A 20,392-nucleotide genomic window follows, 5' to 3' on the forward strand; every position below is an offset into this window, starting at 1 on the left:
TGAAGTTGTTGAATTCAACATTGAAACCAACAGGCTGCAGTGTGCCTGGTGAAAGATGAGATGCTATTCCTCAAGCTATCATCGGGCCATCAGTGCGGGAGGCCACAGATTGTTCAGTCAGAACAGGAGGAAGTGGAGAATTAAAGTGGTCACCCAATCTGCGTTTGGTTTCTCCAAAGTACACAAAATTAACTTTTTTGAACAATAGATTAAGTCACTGAACTGGAAAAGTTGATGTTGCTCTCCTTGGAGATGGAAAGAGTTTTGAAAGTATTTTAATATTATAAATTGGTTTGTTTGAGCAAATAAGAAGAAATTAATTCCTCAGGTGGGGGAGGGGAGTGGAAATAAAGATAAAATAACAGGCAAAAGGACCAGTGGGGAAAATAGAAATTTCTTCATGTACCACAGCCGTGATGGTTGGGATTCCACAGGAGTTCACCAAAGTTATATACTTGAGGAAGCAAAGAATAACAGCACCAAAGGATGCTATTAGTCCTATTTTTTTCAATAGCCCTTTACACTTCAAAATAACTTGAGGGTGTAAATTTGCATGTGATATCTTGCAGACACTTTCTGGCTGTGTTGGAATGAATGTCTGAGGTGATTGAAATAGTGCCAATCAAGTGAGCTGCTTGGGCCTGGATTGTGTCAAGCCTTGAGAGTTGTTGGCACTGTGCTGTGAATGTCACCAAACAATCAGAAGGGGAATACTCTCTAAGCAGGAAAAATTTAAGGTGTGGAGGTATAAATTGGATATCAACTGACATAATTTGCTCATATTTCTTCAGCTTCAGGAGCTCACTCAGGTTAATCAGGCAACATTTGCCTTTAAAAATTCCGGATGCCTTCCCAATCTTCTCTAGTGACTGTTAAAGTTATCCATGATATTGGTCTCCAATAATTTTCCACCACTGTAGTTAGACTAGCCTCTTAATCTCAGATTGGTTCCTCTCTTTCTGAACATGGGGTTATTCCTTCTCCCCACCATGACTACCATCCCCCCCACATCTCCATCGGGCACACAAAACTCAAAATGGTCAACCAGTTTACCTATATCGGCTGCACCATTTCATCGCATGCAAGGATCGACAACAAGATAGACAACAGACTCGCCAAGGCAAATAACGCCTTTGGAAGACTACACAAAAGAGTCTGGAAAAACAACCAACTGAAAAACCTCACATATACAGAGCCGTTGTCATACCCACACTCCTGTTCGGCTCCGAATCATGGGTCCTCTACCGGCATCACCTACGGCTCCTAGAACGCTTCCACCAGCGTTGTCTTTGATCCATCCTCAACATTCATTGGAGCGACTTCATCCCTAACATTGAAGTACTCAAGATGGCAGAGGCCAACAGCATCGAATCCACGCTGTTGAAGATCCAACTGCGCTGGGTAGGTCACGTCTCCAGAATGGAGGACCATCGCCGTCCCAAGATGGTGTTATATGGCAAGCTCTCCACTGGCCACCGTGACAGAGGTGCACCAAAGAAGAGGTACAAGGACTGCCTAAAGAAATCTCTTGGTGCCTGCCACATTGACCACCGCCAGTGGGCTGATCTCGCCTCAAACCGTGCATCTTGGCGCCTCAGTTTGGCGGGCAGCAACCTCCTTTGAAGAAGACCGCAGAGCCCACCTCACTGACAAAAGGCAAAGGAGGAAAAACCCAACACCCAACCCCAACCAACCAATTTTCCCCTGCAACCGCTGCAACCCTGTCTGCCTGTCCCGCATTGGACTTGTCAGCCACAAACGAGCCTGCAGCTGACGTGGACATTTACCCCTCCATAAATCTTCGTCCGCGAAGCCAAGCCAAAGAGAAGAGAGTCTAGTGCAGAAGATAAAAGTGCTGGAGAAACTCAGCAGGTCATGAATGTCACAGTTTCAGGCCCAAACATCGACTGGCTTTTGCTTTCCGTGGATTCTGCATGACCTGCTGAGTCCAAAGTCCAAATTTATTTTCAGAATACATACATATAGAACAGAGAACATCGGCCCATGATGTTGAGGTGACCAATATATACCTACCAAAACAAATTTGTCATCACATACAACCATTAGATTCTTTTTCGTTGTTGAGGAGTATGATGGTGGAGGGGTAGCAGCTGTTCAAGAACCTGGTAGTGTGAGTCATGTGACAACTATTATCTCTTTCCTGATGGCAGCAGCGAGAGCAGAGCATCTCCTGGGTGGTGTGGATCCTTTTTTTAAAAACACTTGTTCTTGATTTAAAGACTTTAATCAAAATACAGTTAAGCATAACAAAGAAAAGTGAAGAACAAATTTTTATATATAAAAAAACCCACGCACCCTCCTACCCCTTCAGCCAGCTCCCTTAAGGGGAGCCAAATATAAAAACAATACAGTTAATATAAAGAATATTTCAAAGTATTTCCAAATTCATATACTCCAAATAAGGAGATCACATTTTAACAAGAAAAAAAATAATTATCATGTAAATTACATATAATTTTTTCCATAATAATACAAGATCTCAACTCATTATCCCAACGTATTATATTAGTCGCCACATTATCTTTCCAAGTACTAACTACACATTTTTGTGCTACAGACAGCACTAGATGTACAAATGCAATTTGAAATTTATCCAACCCTAGTCCTTTCAAAGAAACCATATATCCCAACAAAAAAATCGATAGGTCTAATGTCAATTTAATATTAAATACTTTTTCCAAAACTAATCCAATTCCTTCCCAAAACGGTTATACTTTAACACAAGACCAGACAGCATGTTAAAAAGTTCCAGTACATAATCCACATCTAAAACAAGAATCCGAATTACTAAACCCATATTTTTTAAATTTCTCTTGAGTCAAATATAACTGATTCAAAAAATTATAATTAACCACTCCATATCGAACATTTGTTACTTTAGTTACACTATCATGGCACATAGCCTCCCAATTATCTTCGGGAAAAATATAAGTTAAATCACTTTCCCATTTAAGTCTAGGTTTCTCCCAATCTGGTTATCCATCGCATCTTGTAACAACTGGTACATACCCGAAATATAACCTTTCTTAGGTACAGAGGAAATCAAAGATTCACATTTCGTTCACATGGGTAGATTCATCTCTTTACCATAATTATCTTTTATCAAAGCTCTAAGTTGATAATACACAAATAAAGATTTTACAGATATATCAAATTTCTCCCTCAGTTGATTAAAGGAAAGAAACTGGCCTTCTTCAAAGCAATCCTGAACTATCTTTATACCCTTAGAATTCCATCTCTTTAAATGATTGTTAAGCATTGATTGTTAAAAGGAATAAGCTGATTATAATATAATGGGGTTTGAATTGAAAAGTTACCCTTTGATCCTAAAACCATATTTAGTTTAACCCATATCCTTAGCAAATGTTTTAGTACCAGCATATTACATTCCCACAATAAATTCCCATTCCACTTAAATATAAACTGAAGTATCTCAACTTCACATATACAAGCCATTTCCACCTTTGCCCAACTCAGAGGTTGGTCCATATCCATTAATCTACTAACAAATTTCAACTGTGCTGCTTCATAATAATTTTGAAAATGAGGTAAGTGCAATCCACCTAATGCATATTTCCATGTAAGTTTATGCAAAGCTACTCGTGCTAATTTTCCCTTCCATAAAAACTCCCGCACTGCTCTATTCAAATCCCGAAAAAAAACCTTTGAAAATAAACATGGTATCGACTGAAACAAATATTGAATTCGAGGAAAAATATTCATTTTAATGCAATTTACTCGACCAATTAATGTTAACAGCAAATCTTTCCATTTAGTCAAATCCATTTTAATAAAGGAACATAATTTATATAAAGATTGATAATCTGCTCTTACTACCACCCCAAAATATTTAATTCTATCTGACCACTTTAATTTTATAATACTTTTATATTCTGAATAATCTCCATCCCCAACTGGCAGTATTTCACTCTTATCCCAATTTTCTTTATATCCAGACAACTTCCCAAATTTTAACAATCTTGTAAATATTTCAAAGATTGTTCCGGTTCTGTCAAATATACCAACACATCATCTGCAAACAAATTAATCTTATATTCATCATCCACAATTTTCATTCCTTTAATCTTATCGTTCTGTTGTATTGTCTGAGCTAACTGTTCAATAGCCAATGCAAATAAGGCTCATGACAATGGACAACCTTGTTGAGTCGATCGCATTAATTTAAATGGTAAAGAAATTTGGCCATTTGTCACCACCTAGCAGTTGGATTTGTATATAAAGCCTTAACCCAACCAATAAAATAAGGGCCAAAATTAAACTTCTCTAACACCTTAAATAAAAAATTCCACTCAACCCTAACAAAGGCTTTTTCCACATCCAGTGCATCCAGCTGTCTAAATGCATTGACCAATGTTATCAATCTGAGGATATTATCAGACGCATTTCTTTTTTTAATAAAACCTGTTTGATCTGGATATATATCAACTGAGGTAAATATTTGGCAAGTCTATTCGCTAACACCTTCGCTATAATTTTATAATTTATATTTAATAAGGAAATACGAAGACACTTTCAACGGGTCCCTATCTTTCTTAGGAATCACAGTAATTATAGCACTCAAACAAGATTCTGGTAACAACTGTTCCTCAGTTACTTGCTGCAATACATCTCCAAATACAGAAGATAAATCTTCATAAAATACTTTATAAAATTCAACTGAGAATCCATCATCTCCTGGCGACTTTCCATTTGGCATCTCCTGTGTAGCCTCTTTAATCTCAAAATCTGTGAATGGAGCTTCCAATTCTTTAACCTCCTCCTCCCCTAAAACAGGTAAATTTAATTTAGATAAATAAGTTTCAATAGAACCAGCGTCCTGCTTTCCCTCAGAAATATATAATTTCTGGTAAAATGAATAAAACTGGTCATTAATTTCCTGAGGCTTATAGGTAACTGTTGAATTCTTTTTCGCGGCATTAATAGTTCGAGATGTCTGTTCTGTTTTTAACTGCCATGCTAGTGCCTTATGAGCTCTCTCACCCAATTCATAATAACGTTGTCACTTTTAATGATCAATAAATTAAACGCTCATACTGATAAGTTTGTAATATATTATAATGTAATTTCAACTTTGTTAAAGCAGCTTTTTTTAAATCTTCTGTAACATCTTTCTGAAATTCCTTTTCCAACTCAGTAATTTGTTTCTCCAATGTTAAACTTCCTGCCACATATTGCTTTTTAACTTTCGTAGTATAACTAATAATTTGACCTCGTAAATATGCTTTCAAAGCATCCCACAGTATAAAATTACTACGTCCTGAATTGACATTCTCAGCTAGAAACAAAGTAATCTGCTCCTTTAATAAAAGTAATAAACTCTGGTTTCTTCAATAACATTGTATTGAACCTCCATCTGTAAGACGATAGCACCTCTTCTGGACTTACACAGGAGAAAAATAACATGGAATGGTCCGATATAACCCGACTTTTATATTCAGCTTGTAGTATTCTACCCTGTAAATGCGCCAAAACCAAGAAAAAGTCTATTCTAGAAAATGAATCATGTCTAGATGAATGAAAATAAAAGTCTTTCTCTGTTGGATTTACTCTCCTTCAAACATCAACCAAATTCAGATCCTTCATCAAAGCTCCTATTTGTACTGCTACCTTTGATTTCCTCATACTTTTCGGAAATCTATCAAATAAAGGATCCAAAGCACAGTTAAAATCTCCCCAACCAGAATATTATTATTGGCCTGATTTAACAGTAAAAAAGCCTCCGTCATAAACTGTTCATCATCTACATTAGGTGCATAAATATTTAACAAAGTCCATGATTCAGCAAAAATTTAACAATTAACCATCAAAACCCTCCCAGCATTTCCCTCAAACGATTCCAATTCAAATGGTAATTTCTTATGAATTAAAATCGCAACACCCCTCGCCTTGGAATTAAAAGAAGAAGAGAACACACGACCAACCCAATCTCTCTTCAATTTCAAATGCTCTTTTTGGGTCAAGTGTGTTTCATGCAAGAAAGCAATATCAACTTTCATTTTTCTTATATAAGCCAAAATTCGTTTGCGCTTAATTGGGTTATTCAAACCCTGGACATTAAAAGTTTGAAAATTCAAATTAGACATTTCTTAATCTAATAATATATTCCACTACTATAAAATAATGCTCCCCTTCTAATTCACTTAATATTATAATCCCCCCTTTATAAAAACTCAAAAAAAAATCCCAAAACAAACTACTAAAAAGTAGTAGCTCCCTAAACATCTGGGTGTGGTAAAAAGGTCTCAGTGTCATCCACATCCCCCCCCCCCCCCCCCCGTCAGACTTTCACAAAGTACTCAGACAAAAACAGTCAACCCAGTGATTCCAGTTCCAATTATTGTTCTGGGTCCTCAATATGAAGAAGTCTTTGCGTCAATTCAACTTTTTTTCCCATTCTTTCCGTTTTCCATTCTTCCCATTTCCATTGCCATTTACCCTACTCTTTGTTGATGATAATGGCGACCGTCCATTTCCTCGTAAATCTGGCAATGAATTAGTAAAGATTATTGCATCATGATCATTTTCAAAAAATTGAGATTGAAAATTCCCATAAAAAACTTTCAATACAGCCGGATAACGAAAGGCAAATTTATATCTCTGTTGCCACAATACTTCTTTAGCTGAATTAAATTCTTGGCGCCTTCTAATAATTTCTTGACTCAAATCTGTATTAAAAAACACCCTGTTATTTTGAACCATCATTGGAGCCTGATTTTGCCATGCCTTCTGCACCACCATTCGCAATATCATTTCTCTATCCTGATATTTCAAACAGTGAATCAGAACTGCTCTTGGTGATTGGCCTGGAAAAGGTTTCTTCCTTAATGCTCTGTGTGCCTGATCTAACTCCAGACCATCCAGAAGGAATTCCTTGCCCAAGACCTCAGGAATCCATTTCTTAAAAAACTTTACTGGATCAGAACCTTCTTTATCTTCTGGAAGACCTACTATTTTTACATTATTTCTTCGACTTTGATTTTCTAATGAATCAATCTTCTTCAATAATTCCTTCTTCTGAATCCCCCAATTCATGAAAGAATCCTCCAATTTTCCCATTTTTTCTCTATTACACTCCACTTGATTCTTACATTCTAAAAAGCTTCTTCAATCTTTTTAAAATGATCTTGTATGGTATCCACTGATTTTATACATCTACTAACATCACTTTTAACTACATTAGTATCTTGCTTCATACAAGTCATTTCTTCACACATTGTATTCATTTCAGTTTTCACTTCCATAAATCCTTGAGTCATCTGAGTAGACATTTTTTCCATTTGATGAGCAATCCCTTCCAAGATTGTAAACACAGAATCCAGTCCAGGTTCCATCACCTCCCTTCGAGGCCTACCTTCTCTGATGTCAGTCCCCATTTCTTCCTGTGTAAATTCCAAAAAAGTTGAGCTCTCTTCCTCCTCAAATGCAGTAGGTCCTCTTCTGGTGTGGCTGCGAGTTTGGACACCCGACAACAGCGTGCCGACCTCGTCAGCCCGCCGTTGCTCGGGCTCCCCCACAGCCCACACCTTATCCAGTAATTCACGGACCCGCGATGCACCGCTCATGCCCGGCAGAACCACCGACTGCGCAGGCATGTCTTCCGACGCTACACTGTGCGCCCCCGGACCACCAGGCAATGTTGCGGGCTCATGGGTCTGTCCTCGCTTGGCCAATCCGGCTGTGCGCCTGGACTCACGGGCGCGCAAGTCAGAACCGGCCGAGCTCATCACTGAACCGGCACCATCTTGCGGATGCGTGATCAGTGCCGGCATAATACTTAACCGAGCAGGAGTCCTCTGAGGCTTGGGGCCTCCAGTCGACGACTCTGTGGCTTCAACTTGATAGGTAGGCCACAATTCTTCAATACTTTTGTAAGGTAGTTTCTTTCGCAATTGAGCTCTTGATTTTTTACGTTTGTAGCCTTTTTAATCCTTCACTATTCCAAAATCTGTAGATACTATTTTTAACCACTTTTACAGGGGAAGGTGGAACCACACGTCTTCCCTTTATGCCATCTTTGCATGCCCCCGGGGATGTGGATCCTTAATGTTGATGCATTCATGAAGAAGGCTCACCAGCAGCTATACTTTGTGAGGTGCTTGAGGGGATTCGGTACGTCACCGAAGACTTGGAAATTTCTACAGGTGTACCATGGAGAGCATTCTGGCTGATTGCATCACTGTCTGGTATGGAGGCACCAAATGTCAGGACAAGAATAAACTCCAGAGGGTTGTTAGCAGGCATCAGGGGTATCTACATGAAGCTGTCAACAAAAGCAGCATCTATCCTTCAAGAGCCCCATCACCCAGGCTTTGCCCTCTTCACTCTGCTGCCATCAGGAAGGAGGCACAGCTTCTTTCCTGCTGCCATCAGATTCCTGAATGATCAATGAACCAAAGACATGGCCTTATTTTACGTGCTCTACTATTTAATTTTTTTAATATAGTATTGTTATAAGACGGTTCGTAATGTGAATGTTTGCACGATGCTGCTGCAAAACACTGATTTCACCAAATTTTGATTCTGCTGCTCTCCAACAGCAGTGTTCCATGTAGATTTTCTTGATGGTGGGGAGAGTTTTGCATGCGTTAACCTGGGCTGCGTTCACTACTTTTGCCTGGCTTTCTGCTCAGCAGTATTGGTGCCCCCGTACCAGACCATGATGCAGCTGGTCAGGACACTTTCCACCACAAATCTGGAGACGTTTGCCTTTTTACCCTTTCTAATATCTTTGTCTTTTCTCCTCTGAAAACCTTATTTCTTTCACAGAAAGATGCACAGTACTCACTTGAAAAGAATTGGTTAGTAGGATACAAAGTAGCAATTTGAAATCTGTGTGAGCTTGAAGGTCTTGAGTGCTGGAAGAAGACTATAAAATTGAAATAATTGACTTTGATGTGCTTGAAGAGGTTATGCAAAGAATTTAATCAAATCCACGGGATCTCATTTTTATTAACATTGAAATTTCACATCCACAAATATGGAGTACATACGGATATGTGTTAAAAGTCAAGAAAATACATTACACTTAAATCATATCTTTTCATCCACGGTACCCTACATTTTAATCAAACAGATTATATTGTATTGATATTTTATTACTTTATTATAAAAAAGGAAATTCTAAAACCATTACCAAGAAAGAAGCTGTTTGGCCAAAAAAATACAGAATTCTTATCAGAGGGTTAAATTATCTCATTAGTCAACATTTTTACCTTCATAACAAATTAAAGATTATAAAAGTAACTCAAAAAATCCATGGGATATCTCGATGATAAGATTTGGTCAGACATTCCAAAATAGCAAACATTTTTATAAAGTGTTTATATCATGTTAGCAAGGGATTTCAAGCAGCAGGCGAGGAGTTAGAAAGCATTGACTAAGTGCAAACTATCATGATTGACAGCTTAAGCCGAGATATTTCACACCAGTGGATGAAAGATCAAGTTGAAGAGCCTGAGGGTTGTGGACAATGGGCACTTTCAGGTGGCCAAAATCCCCTGATGTAAAGCCGCATATTATGCCCATACGTCGCTGTTGGGAGGCACGCGAGGTGAATTTTGTAACCCTCCTCCAGGAGGGATAATTGCCGGAGCACTGAGGTCCCCCCCGGCACATGAATGCAGCCGCCTGAAAGCGGCTGCTAAGGGGATTACAGTCAGCTGGCGAGCACCTGACAGCTCCTCTCCCAGCTGCCCCTGCCCCCCGACGCGGGACATCAGGGCAGGGGCAGCTGGCGTGCCCCACTCTCTCCCAACAGCCCGATATCAGTCCCCACACTGACTGATATAGGGCTGTGGACAGGACATCCCCACACTGACAGCCCGCACTGCCTGCCCCACAGTGTGGGGACTGATTTTAGGCTGTTGGGAGAGAGCGGGGTGCGGGATCAGTGTGGGGACGTCCCGCGCTGGCTGTCCCAGCTCTGACAGCCATCCCAAACCTGACAGCCTGAAGGGACAGGAGCTGGAATGCGCTCAGAGGTGCATCCAGTGCAGCTGTCCCTTCAGGTGGCCAGCGCTGTGCTTTTAGCGCTGCCACTTGAACGGCAATTCAAAGGGCCGCTTCCACTTCTGTAGGCGCATTCTTGGCAGAGAATGCACCTGAAAAAGCCTAATGAGAATCCTCAAATGAAACCTGATCAACACTAAAGAATGCTCATGAATTCTAAGCAGTCAAAGATTGGAAAGGTAATGATATTGAAAAAAAGATTCAGATTCTGCAGTGAACTGGGATTCATGTCTGGCCCCGCCCTCTCTGCTCGCATATAAATCGGGTTTCCCACTTAAACCCAGAACCCTTCTGTAGACTACTGTGAGACCCTACCCATAGTTATAAGCTAATAAAAGCATTTGTTCTTCCTCCAGTCGTGAGAGCCTTTTAGATTCATTGTCAGAATACTTACATGACCATATTCAACCCTGACATTCCTTTTCCTGTGGGCAAGGCAGAATCACCACTTTTGGTTGTGCAAAAAAAACCTGATTCAACCTACACGTGAAAGCAAATAAAGAAATGTAAACCAACTATTCAATACAGAGAGAGAAAAAAAATCAATAAAGTGCAAAGGAAGTCCCTGATTGAGTTTGTTGTTGAGGAGTCTGAGGGGGGGGGTTGTTGTTAAGGAATACTCAATTGGAAATGCAGCTCCCTTCCTTTCACTTCTGATCTCCTCCCAATTATTTCACATCACCTTCCCTCACAAGCTTGTGCTCTCTTTCCTCCACCCATGGTTCCCTCTCCCATGTATAGCCCTAATCAGAAGAAGGCCATTCAAACCACAGGCCGCATGTCGGCTCCCAGTCGAATGATCCCAGTCGTCCCATTCTCTCTCTTATTTCCCTGTAGCACTGTGACTTATTCTTGCTCACAGAGCCATTAATTCTCCTTTGAATCCTTTGCCACTTAGCTACACCTTCTCAGATAAGGATGGTGGTACTTGGAATGAGCTGCCATAGTAAAGATCAGAACATAGTCTCTCACAATAAATTGCACTGTACGTACATTGCACTTCTTAGTTTCAACACTAGATGTCAATTACAAGACCAACTGTTGCAATATTACTCATCAATGAAAACACTACCTCAGTTAAAAACTAAATGTTTACCTCAGTTTAAAAGAAAGTTTACCTCAGTTTAAAAAAAAACATTTACCTCAGTGGATTAAATATGGCAGAACCGAAAAGATGGAAAATAGCTTGCCAAAAATTTCAAACCCGGGGGAAAAATGAATACTTTTTCACAGAAGTCAAGAGAAAGTGTGCTTGTTTGATTTGCAAGAAATCTGTTAGCTTTAATTGCCTATCATATAGATTTACACATTGCAACATAATTATGAAGGTGGACACTTGGGCCATGAACATTATTCACTGAGAGTTGTGGAGGAATGTTGGAGAGTGCCTTTTCCCTTTCTTGATCTTTTCTCCTCTTCTTATTTTGCACCCAGCTTTTTATTTTGTTCTGCTATATGAATAAAAGTTTTGAAGAGTTTTATTGATTTATTTAAATTAAATTTAAGAGCAGCAGTTTGGCACAGATTGAAAGGGCCTGTTTTTTTAATGCTGTAATATCCTATGGTTCTATGGCAGTGGTTTTCAAACTGCCCCCCTAAACTCATATTCCACCTTAAGTAATCTCTATCCCATAAGTGCTCTGTGATTGGTAAGGGATTTCTTAAGGTGGGATGTGAGTGGGAAGGGAAGGTTGAGAATCACTGCTCCGGATGGAGCCAATTGTTACTGAAATATTTTGCTTGAGAAAAATGGTCATTGGCTCATTTCCTTTGGAGTTCTGAAACCGTGCACATAATGAGTCAATGAGGTACGATTAAAATAATGGTTTTCAAACTTTTTCTTTCCATTCGCTTACCATCTTAAGCAATCCCTTACTATCGCAGAGCACCTATGGCATAGGGAATACTTAAGGTGGTATGTGAGTTTCGCAGAGCACCTATGACAGAGGGAATACTTAAGGTGGTACGTGAGTTTAGGGGGGCAGTTTGAAAACCACTGCCATAGAGCATTGGTGAGGCTAATGTTGGAGTGTGCAGTTTTGGTCATCTACCTACAGGAAAGATACCCATAAAATTAGAAGATTTACAAAGATGTGTCTGGAACTTAAAGAGCTGAGTTACAGGGAAAGGTTAAACAGGTTAGGACTTTATTCCTTGGAGCATCGGGGACTTTGTTAGACATATACAACATTATGAGGGGTATGGGTTAAATGCAAGCAGGATTTTCCCACTGAGGTTAGCTGAGACTGGTGCATTAAGTCATCTACTGGAATTTCCAGCCCTTACAACAGGATCTCACCAGTGCACACGTCTTTCCCACTCGTCCTCTCTCTCCCTCCATGATTCCCTCATGCTCTCATCCCTCCCCACCCATCACATCTCCGACACCTTCCCTATGTCCACAGGAGGTGCAACTCTCCACACCTCCTCCCTCACCATGGTCTGGGGCCCCAAACACTTCACCAGTACCTCCAGAGGACTTATTTATTGCATCAGATGCTCCCTTTGTGGCTTTCTCTACATCGGAGAGACCGGTCACAGACTGGGAGATCGCTCCTCTCCATTTGCAACCACAGCGACCTCTCAATGGCCAACCACTTCAATTCTGCATCACACTCCCACGCTCACGTGTCTATCTGTGGCCTTATGTACTGTCCCACCCAGACCACCCGCAGATTAGAGGAACTACACCTTATTTTCACAGCTTTCCATGAAACCTGCTTGCCTTTTCTTCCCCTTCCCCCATTTCCTGCCTTTCCAGTTCTTTCACCGACACAGTCGTACTTTTTCTCCCCCCCCCCCACCCCCGTGCTGCTCTACCCTCCTTCCTTCTCCACCGTTCATCTCCTGCCCTGCTACCCACCTCTCCCTCACCAGCATTTTCTCATACTTTAATGAAGGGCTCAAGCCCGAAACATCAGTCATGAATCTCTGCCTTTGCTACATGAAGGACACTGGTTGATCTGCTGAGTTTCTCCAGTATTGTCAACCACGGTGTCCACAGAATTTTGTGTTTTACTTCAAGTATTAGAGGACATGGGTTAAGGATGAAAGGTGAAATATTTAAAGGGGACATCAGGGAGAACTTCACATTGAGAGTGGTGAGAGTGTGCAATGATCTGCCAGCTGAAGCGGTGAATGCTGGCTCATTATCTACATTTAAGAAAAATTTGGACAGGTACATGCATGGGAAAGGTATGGAGGGCTATGGTCTGGGTGCAGGTCAATGGGTCAAGGCAGAATAATAGTTCTGAACTGTGAGAAACAGAAGTACCTTCACACATCTCTCACATGCACAGACTACATACGCAGAACGGTCTGCTTCTGGGCTGATGTGTTCTAAAGTTCCAAAACAAAATAGTGAAATAAAGACCTTTCATTAAATAGAATATATGAACTGAAAGATATCAGGTTAATAAATGGCCAGATGCCATAAAATGTCACAGCCTATAGCAGAGGTAAGTAGAATTTCAAAGGGTGAAATCCCGTAGAAGTAACAATTGTCATTCTGGAAAGTTACAGTGAGGTTCCATGCTAGTTGGTGCATAATAATCATTGAATGTTAAAATAAGAAGTAGCTTTTGGTCAACAGAGGCACAAGGAAAATAATGGATGTTGGAGATGAAAGCAAAAAATGACAATTTAGCATGTCAAGCCACATCTGTGGAGAGGAGATTTCAGCTTGATGAACCTTCATTAAAACTGGAAAAGAGCTTTAAAAAAAAGAATCAATTTTGATGAAAGGCTCTGTCCTGAAATTCTTTTTTTTCCATTGATGCCTGCAACTATAGTGTCTCTTGTGTCTTCAGTGAGAAGTACATCTGGTGTGTGTGGAAACCACACAAATATAAATTCAAACTGCAATCTCCTGTGAAACACGAAAATCTGCAAACGCTCTGGTTGTAGTTCACTTAGATATACTGGAGAACTTTAGCAATCCCACAATGTTCTTTATATAGCAAAGATAAAGATACAGAACCAACATTTTGGGGCCTGAGTCCTTCATCAAGGTAAGTGTTTAAAAGCTGGCAGGGGTCTGAATAAAATGGTAAGGAGAGGGACAGAGGAAGGAGCACAGGGCTACAAGCAATAGATGAAAGTAAAGCAAGAACATCTGCAGGCACCGTGGTTGAATGGTGGAAAAACTCAGCAGGTTAGGACTTTAACACTGTACTTTATAGAACAAAGATAAAAATACATAACTGATATTTCAGGCTTGAGCCTTTCATTGGTGGATATGGGTGGGAAGGCAGAGGAGAAAAAGAGCTTGGAAGTGATAGAGGAGGGGGTAGCTCTTTGAATTGAGAGGGTGGGGGGGGATTGTGGGGAGGAGAATGGAGGATTGGGGAAGGCTGAGGTGGAGAGTTGGGTGTCTTTCTGCAATGTGCTTTTGACCATTATATTAAGCAAGAAACTTTAATGTTGATCTTTTCCGTTCATTCTGCAGGGTCAGATGGCAGTAAATGGTGAAGAGTGTGCAAGACAGCTGGAGGAAATGACATTCAATCTAAAAGATCAGATCACAAAAATCCAGACTGAGCAAGAGATGATTCTTTGCGCTATCGGAAAAGAAATTGAGGCTGCATGTGATTTCCTCTCCAGGGATGCTGGTGACAAGTTCAAAGTAATGTAAACATTTTTCGCCTTTTCATAATCAATGTGAATTTAAAAAAAATAATCTCCACCCATTACCATGATGAGCACTCTTGCTGGTGTTTCATTTCAAACTTGTGTTTTTTTGGGCTGTGTTGATGATGTGATAGAGATATAACACGCTCTGAGATTTCCTTTCACTCTTTCCTCAGTTCTCATTTGAATTTGTAACCCATGACCCACCAACGGTCACATTAACACATGGAGTAACGGGAGGCTTATAGTTCAGCAGAATCCCGTGGCACTCCTCTGATTCTTGTGCTGTTCTGATTTTTCTTCTGGTGGTGATACCTTCAGCAGTCAATGTTTTCGGAATGTGTCACCTGCTCTGCTATCACCTTTGCCAAATTTTAATCCTGTGATAAACCTTGGAAGGCTTATTAGGGAATGCATACTGACTTCAGGGTCAATTATGAAGTCTGATGTAGGGTTCCTGGCTGAAATGTTGACAATTTCTTTTGCCCCATTGATGTTGTTCGGCCTGCTGGGTTCCTCCAACTGGTTGTTGCTGCAGCATCCCGAGCTTCTGCAGTTTCCACTTCTTATGCATCTCTGCTTTTCCATCCTGTTTGTCTTCTTAAAAGTTGTACACTGAAAGAAGGTGCAGGCCAATGCAACAAGTCACTGGAGATGAAAATTCCATGTTTGTCTTTATTTCAAGGATGATGGCACATAGAGATCGAATTCTTCAGGGTGTTAAGGAGACCACGCCCCCATTATCGGGCAGAGCTTTGGTCCCTAGACCTAAGAAAAGATAGACTAGCATTTAAAGGCAACCTAAAAGAGAATCACCAAGCTAGTTCCTGGGATGAGAGGGTTGTTTTGCCACATGGGGCTAAAGAAGTTGGATTGATGTCCTTTAATGCACAAGAGCATCTCTCTGCAGTGGGCAGTGAATCTCTGGGATTGTTTACTCTGGAAGAGAAGAGGTGGATGAATTTTTGAAAAATTGGTAAATTTAGGGTAATTGGAAACCAACACAAAAGAGATGAAGTGGGGGCAGATCAGCCATGATCACCATGAATGGTCCTGCTATTTTGACCGTGCTCTGGTTTAATGTTCCAGCCTTGGCATCTTGTAGCCACACCTCCCTCATGGATATTATAAAGACTCATTCATCTCTATTATCTTGCTAATTTTTCACTAATGTTACCATTATTTATTGGAATGAATGATTGATGCTATATTGTCATTCAAATACAATGTTCAGATGAAATTAAAGTCTTTCTTGCTGCAGCTTTCCAGGTAAGTAAAACACACGACCACAAATTGGGTCTAATTAAGTCACCACGAAGGGAAAAAAAAGGAGGGGAAAAGAAAATAAATAATAAATATTCACAGTCTATTAATTAAATATCTATTAATAATTACTCTAACTTAATATTTAAATAGCCGGATGCCAAACAACAAGATGAGTGTGAGGTGTTACAAGGACAAACCAAAGTAGGAAATACATGGTAAATGGTAGGGCACTAAGGAGTACCATAGAATAGAGGGATCTGGGAATAAAGATACATAATTCCCTGAACGTGGCATCACAGGTCAATAGGGTTGTAAAGAGAGCTTTTGGCATATTGGCCTTCAAAAATCAAAATATTGAGTGTAGGAGTTAGGATGTTATGGTGAAGTTGTACAAGACATTGGTGAGGCCAAATTTGGAGGATTGTGTGCAGTTTTGGTCACAGGAACTATATTAATAAGATTGAAAGAGATTTACCAGAATGCTGCCAGGGCTTCAGGAACTGAGTTACAGGAAAAGGTTAAACTTGTTAGGACTTTATTTCCTGGACCGTAGAATATTGAGGAGAGATTTGATGAGGTACACAAAATTATGATGGGTATAGATAAACATAAGTAGGCTTTTTCCACTGAACTTAGGTGAGATACAAACCAGAGGACGTGGGTTAAGGGTGAAAGGGGAGAAGTTTAGAAGGAACTTCTTCACACAAAAAGTGGTTGGAGTATGGAATAAGCTGCCAGCTAAAGTGGTGAATGGGGCTCAGTTTTAACATTGAAGAAAAATATGGACATATACGTTAATGGGAGGGGTATGGAAGGCTATGATTTGGATGCCCTTCAATGGGACTGGGCAGAATAAGAGTTCAACACAGACTAGAAGGGCTGAGGGCCTGTTTTCTCTGCTGTAATCGGACTTGTCAGCCAGAAACGAGCCTGCAGCTGACGTGGACTTTTACCCCCTCCATAAATCTTCGTCCGCGAAGCCAAGCCAAAGAAAAAAAGCAAAGAATGTTCTGTGAACAATCAGCAATAAGAGAAATAACTGATTAGTATGTTTTGTTAATTATTGTTGAAAAATTAATGTTGGCCAAGACCTTGGTTTCTCTGTCCTGCACCTGAGAGGGAGACTGAGGCTTGGCATAATAACTCAACCAATAGGCAGTTCCTACAATGTAAAACTGAACTAAGGTGCATTTTATATTCTCAGCTCACCATGGTGGGACATGAACTTGCAGTTGCTGGCTGAAGTTCTGTTACTTGTGATGAGCGGATGCTGCATCAGTCCCTGAATCCAGGGAGACAAGGTAGAGGGTCACTCTGGACTGTGTTTGTGCCGTTGTGTGCACTGCAACTACTCGACAGTCCTTGGTTCACTTGCCAGCTAGCCACCAGTGTCATCTGGTTTAGTGCATTATAGAACAATCATATCAAAATTCTTTCCTTGCTATGCTTGTATCAATAAATTTCATTTTTGTGAAAATAAACTGTTTTGGCCAAGAGATTCATCTGTGCAATAAACAGCCATTCCCCCTCCTCATTTCTCTCTGTCAAAGCACTTTGGCCATTTATTTTCTAATTTTGACAAGTGCAGATCCTAGAAATAATCTTTTGCTTTCATTTCTGCAGCAGTATGTTCCTCAATGTGCAGATGTTTATTCTGAGCAGCTTTCAAATCCCCTGCTCCACCATAAATTATCCTCATCAGCAGCACTGGATTGTGAATGATGACTGAAGTAATAGATTTGATGTTTTTATTCAATACGTTTGCATTTTCAGCTCTTAGATTCAAAGAGTGTGAACTCTACCGGTAGAGAAATTGCGTTTTGTCTACTGACTTCCTGTCGATCTGCAGAAGTTCTTCTGTTTGAGCACCTGATGTTCAGTCAGCCTTTGCCACAAGAGGGTGCTCAGTCCTCTCTTATGGCATAATATTCATGTCCAGAATTCATATTCCACCCTCCTTTGGTGCACTATCTGAATGCCGAGTTTTGCCCTCATGCCCACTGGAAAGGGGCAAGCTGAGAGGAGAGGGCGTATTGGACAGAAAGTGGGAGAGGTGGCGAGCAAGGGAGGGGAAAGGCTAGAGAGCACAGGAGTAGTTAACAAAGAGATGGAAACAGTAGAATGAAATAGCGATTGGGGTTAACTAGATTTTTTTTAAAAATTGGATTTAAGGTTGGGTTTAAGGTTCATGGCGATTGTGATGGTACATGGTGCTCTACGTAGACAACACTCATGCATTGGGCCACTGTGCAGCACAATGTTGTAAACTATTGTGAAGTTCAGAATTCTTACATAATCAGCATTTGCAGAAATGCTTAGTTACATGGCAGGGAAAATGACCATTTGGCCCAACTCTTCTATACTGCCCAAGTGCCCAAGCGAGTCCATTTGCCTGCATTTGGCACATTTCCCTCTAAACCCTTCCAATTCATGTACCCGTCTAACATAGAACACTACAGCACAGTACAGGCCCTTCAGCCCTCGACATTGTTTTGACCCATTACTAAACCCTCTCTACCCCATAATCTTTCATTTTTCCTCCATCCATGTGCCTAAGAGACTCTTAAATGCCCTAAAGGTTTCAGCCTCCACCACCATCCCTGACAAGGCATACAAGCCACCACAACTTTATGCATTAAAAAAAAAACCTGACCCCAGATATCTCCCCTAAACTTTACTCCCTTAATTTTGTACATATGTCCTCTGGTGTTTTCTCTTCCTGCCCTGGGAAACAAGTGCTGACTGACCACCTTATCTATGCTTCTCATAATCTTGTAGACCTCTGTTAAGTCTCCTCTCATCATTCTATTCTCCAAAGAGAATAATCCCTGCTCTGCTAACCTTGCATCATAAGACTTGTTTTCCATTCTAGGTAACATCCTGGTAAATCTCCTCTGCACCCTCTCCATAAACTTCCACATCCTTCCTATAATTAGGTGACCAGAACTGAATGCAATACTCTTTAAGTATGGTCTTACCAGAAATTTGTAGTTGCAACATGAGCTCTCTATTCATTCGCCCTATTAATGAAGTCCAGCATCGCATAAGCCTTCTTATCTATCCTATCAACCTTTGTGGCAACCTTGAGGGATATATAGATTTGAACCCCAAGGTCCTCTGTTCATCCACACTGTTAAGTAACTGATCATTAACTCTGTACTCAGCCTTCTGCTTTATCCTTCCAAAATGGTTCACATCACATTTAGCCAGATTGAACTCCATCTGCCACTTTTCTGCTCATCTCTGCATCCTGTCTTTATCCTGTTGTAACCTTTGACCACCTTCAGCTCCATCAGAAGTCCTCTAGCCTTCGTGTCATCTGCAAACTTACTAATCCATCCTTCTGCATCTTCATCCAGGTCATTTATAAAAATCACAAAGAGCAGGGGTCCCATATCAGATCCTTGCGGCACTCCTCTAGTCACTGACCTCCAGACTCAATACTTTCCTTCCACTACTACTCTGCTTTCTTCCTGCAAACCAATCTTTTATCCACACAGCCAAGGTTCCACTGATCCCATTCCTCATGGCTTTCTGAATGAGTCCTTCATGGGGAACGTCAATTGCCTTACTAAAACCTACGTAGACTACATCTACCACCCTACCTTGATCAACTTCTTTTGTTACCTCCTCAAAAAACTCATTAGACATGAATCTTGATCTTCCTTTCACAAAGCCATGCTGACTATTCTTGAGTAGACTGGACTTCTCCAAATGCTTATAGATCCTATCCTTAAGAATCCTCTCCATTAGTTTGCACACCACTGACGTAAGACTCACTGGTCTAGAATTGCCAGTATTCTCCCTATTACCTTTAAGGGGACTACATTTGTCATTTTACAATCCTCCGACACCTCCCCTGTGGGCAAAGAGGACTCAAAGATCATAGCAACTGCCCCAGCTATCTCTTCTCTCATTTCCCATAGCAACTTGGGTATATAGCATCTGGTCCCAGGGACTTACAATCTTGATGTTTTTAAAAAAAATCCAAGACTTCTTCCTTAATCTCCACCAATTCTGACTGAGGGGTCAGCACACAAGCCTGTTCTAATCTAACCTCTGCCTGATCAAGGTCCTTTTCTCATTTAGGACCTCCTATTGTTTCTTCCTCTGCCTCCAGGCACGTTTCCTCCCCTTATCCTTTAGCAGCCCCACCTCCATTCTTGTCATCCCTCTGTTCTTCACATACACATAGATACCTTGAGGTTCTCCTTAATCCTATATGCCAAGGCCTTCTCATTGCCCCCTTCGAGCTCTCATAAGTCCTTTCTTAAGCTCATTCCTGGATGCTATATACTTCTCATGAGCCCTTCCTGTTTCCTCCTTCCTATATCTAATGTACGCTTCTTTCTTCCTTTTGACTAGTTGCCTCACCTGTTTTGTCCTCCATGGTTCCTTTTTCCTACCATCTTTACCTTGTCCCAATGGGACAACCTATCCTGAACCC

General features: G+C 40.7%; 1 protein-coding gene across 7 annotated transcripts in view; it reads left to right on the plus strand.

Annotated features, from left to right (window-relative positions):
• Positions 1–20,392, plus strand: part of LOC138753231 (centrosomal protein of 128 kDa) — a 539,432-nt gene that overhangs the window by 275,997 nt on the left and 243,043 nt on the right. For all 7 annotated transcript variants that reach the window (XR_011351051.1, XM_069915965.1, XM_069915964.1 and 4 more), the window contains one exon: positions 14,498–14,674. Coding sequence is in view for 6 of the 7 variants with exons in the window: in XM_069915965.1 (XP_069772066.1) it covers positions 14,498–14,674 (177 nt within the window). In the remaining variant the exon portion in view is untranslated. The remainder of the gene's footprint in view (positions 1–14,497; positions 14,675–20,392) is intronic.

The sequence above is a fragment of the Narcine bancroftii genome, chromosome 2, assembly GCF_036971445.1.
Source record: "Narcine bancroftii isolate sNarBan1 chromosome 2, sNarBan1.hap1, whole genome shotgun sequence".
Lineage (NCBI taxonomy): Eukaryota > Metazoa > Chordata > Chondrichthyes > Torpediniformes > Narcinidae > Narcine > Narcine bancroftii.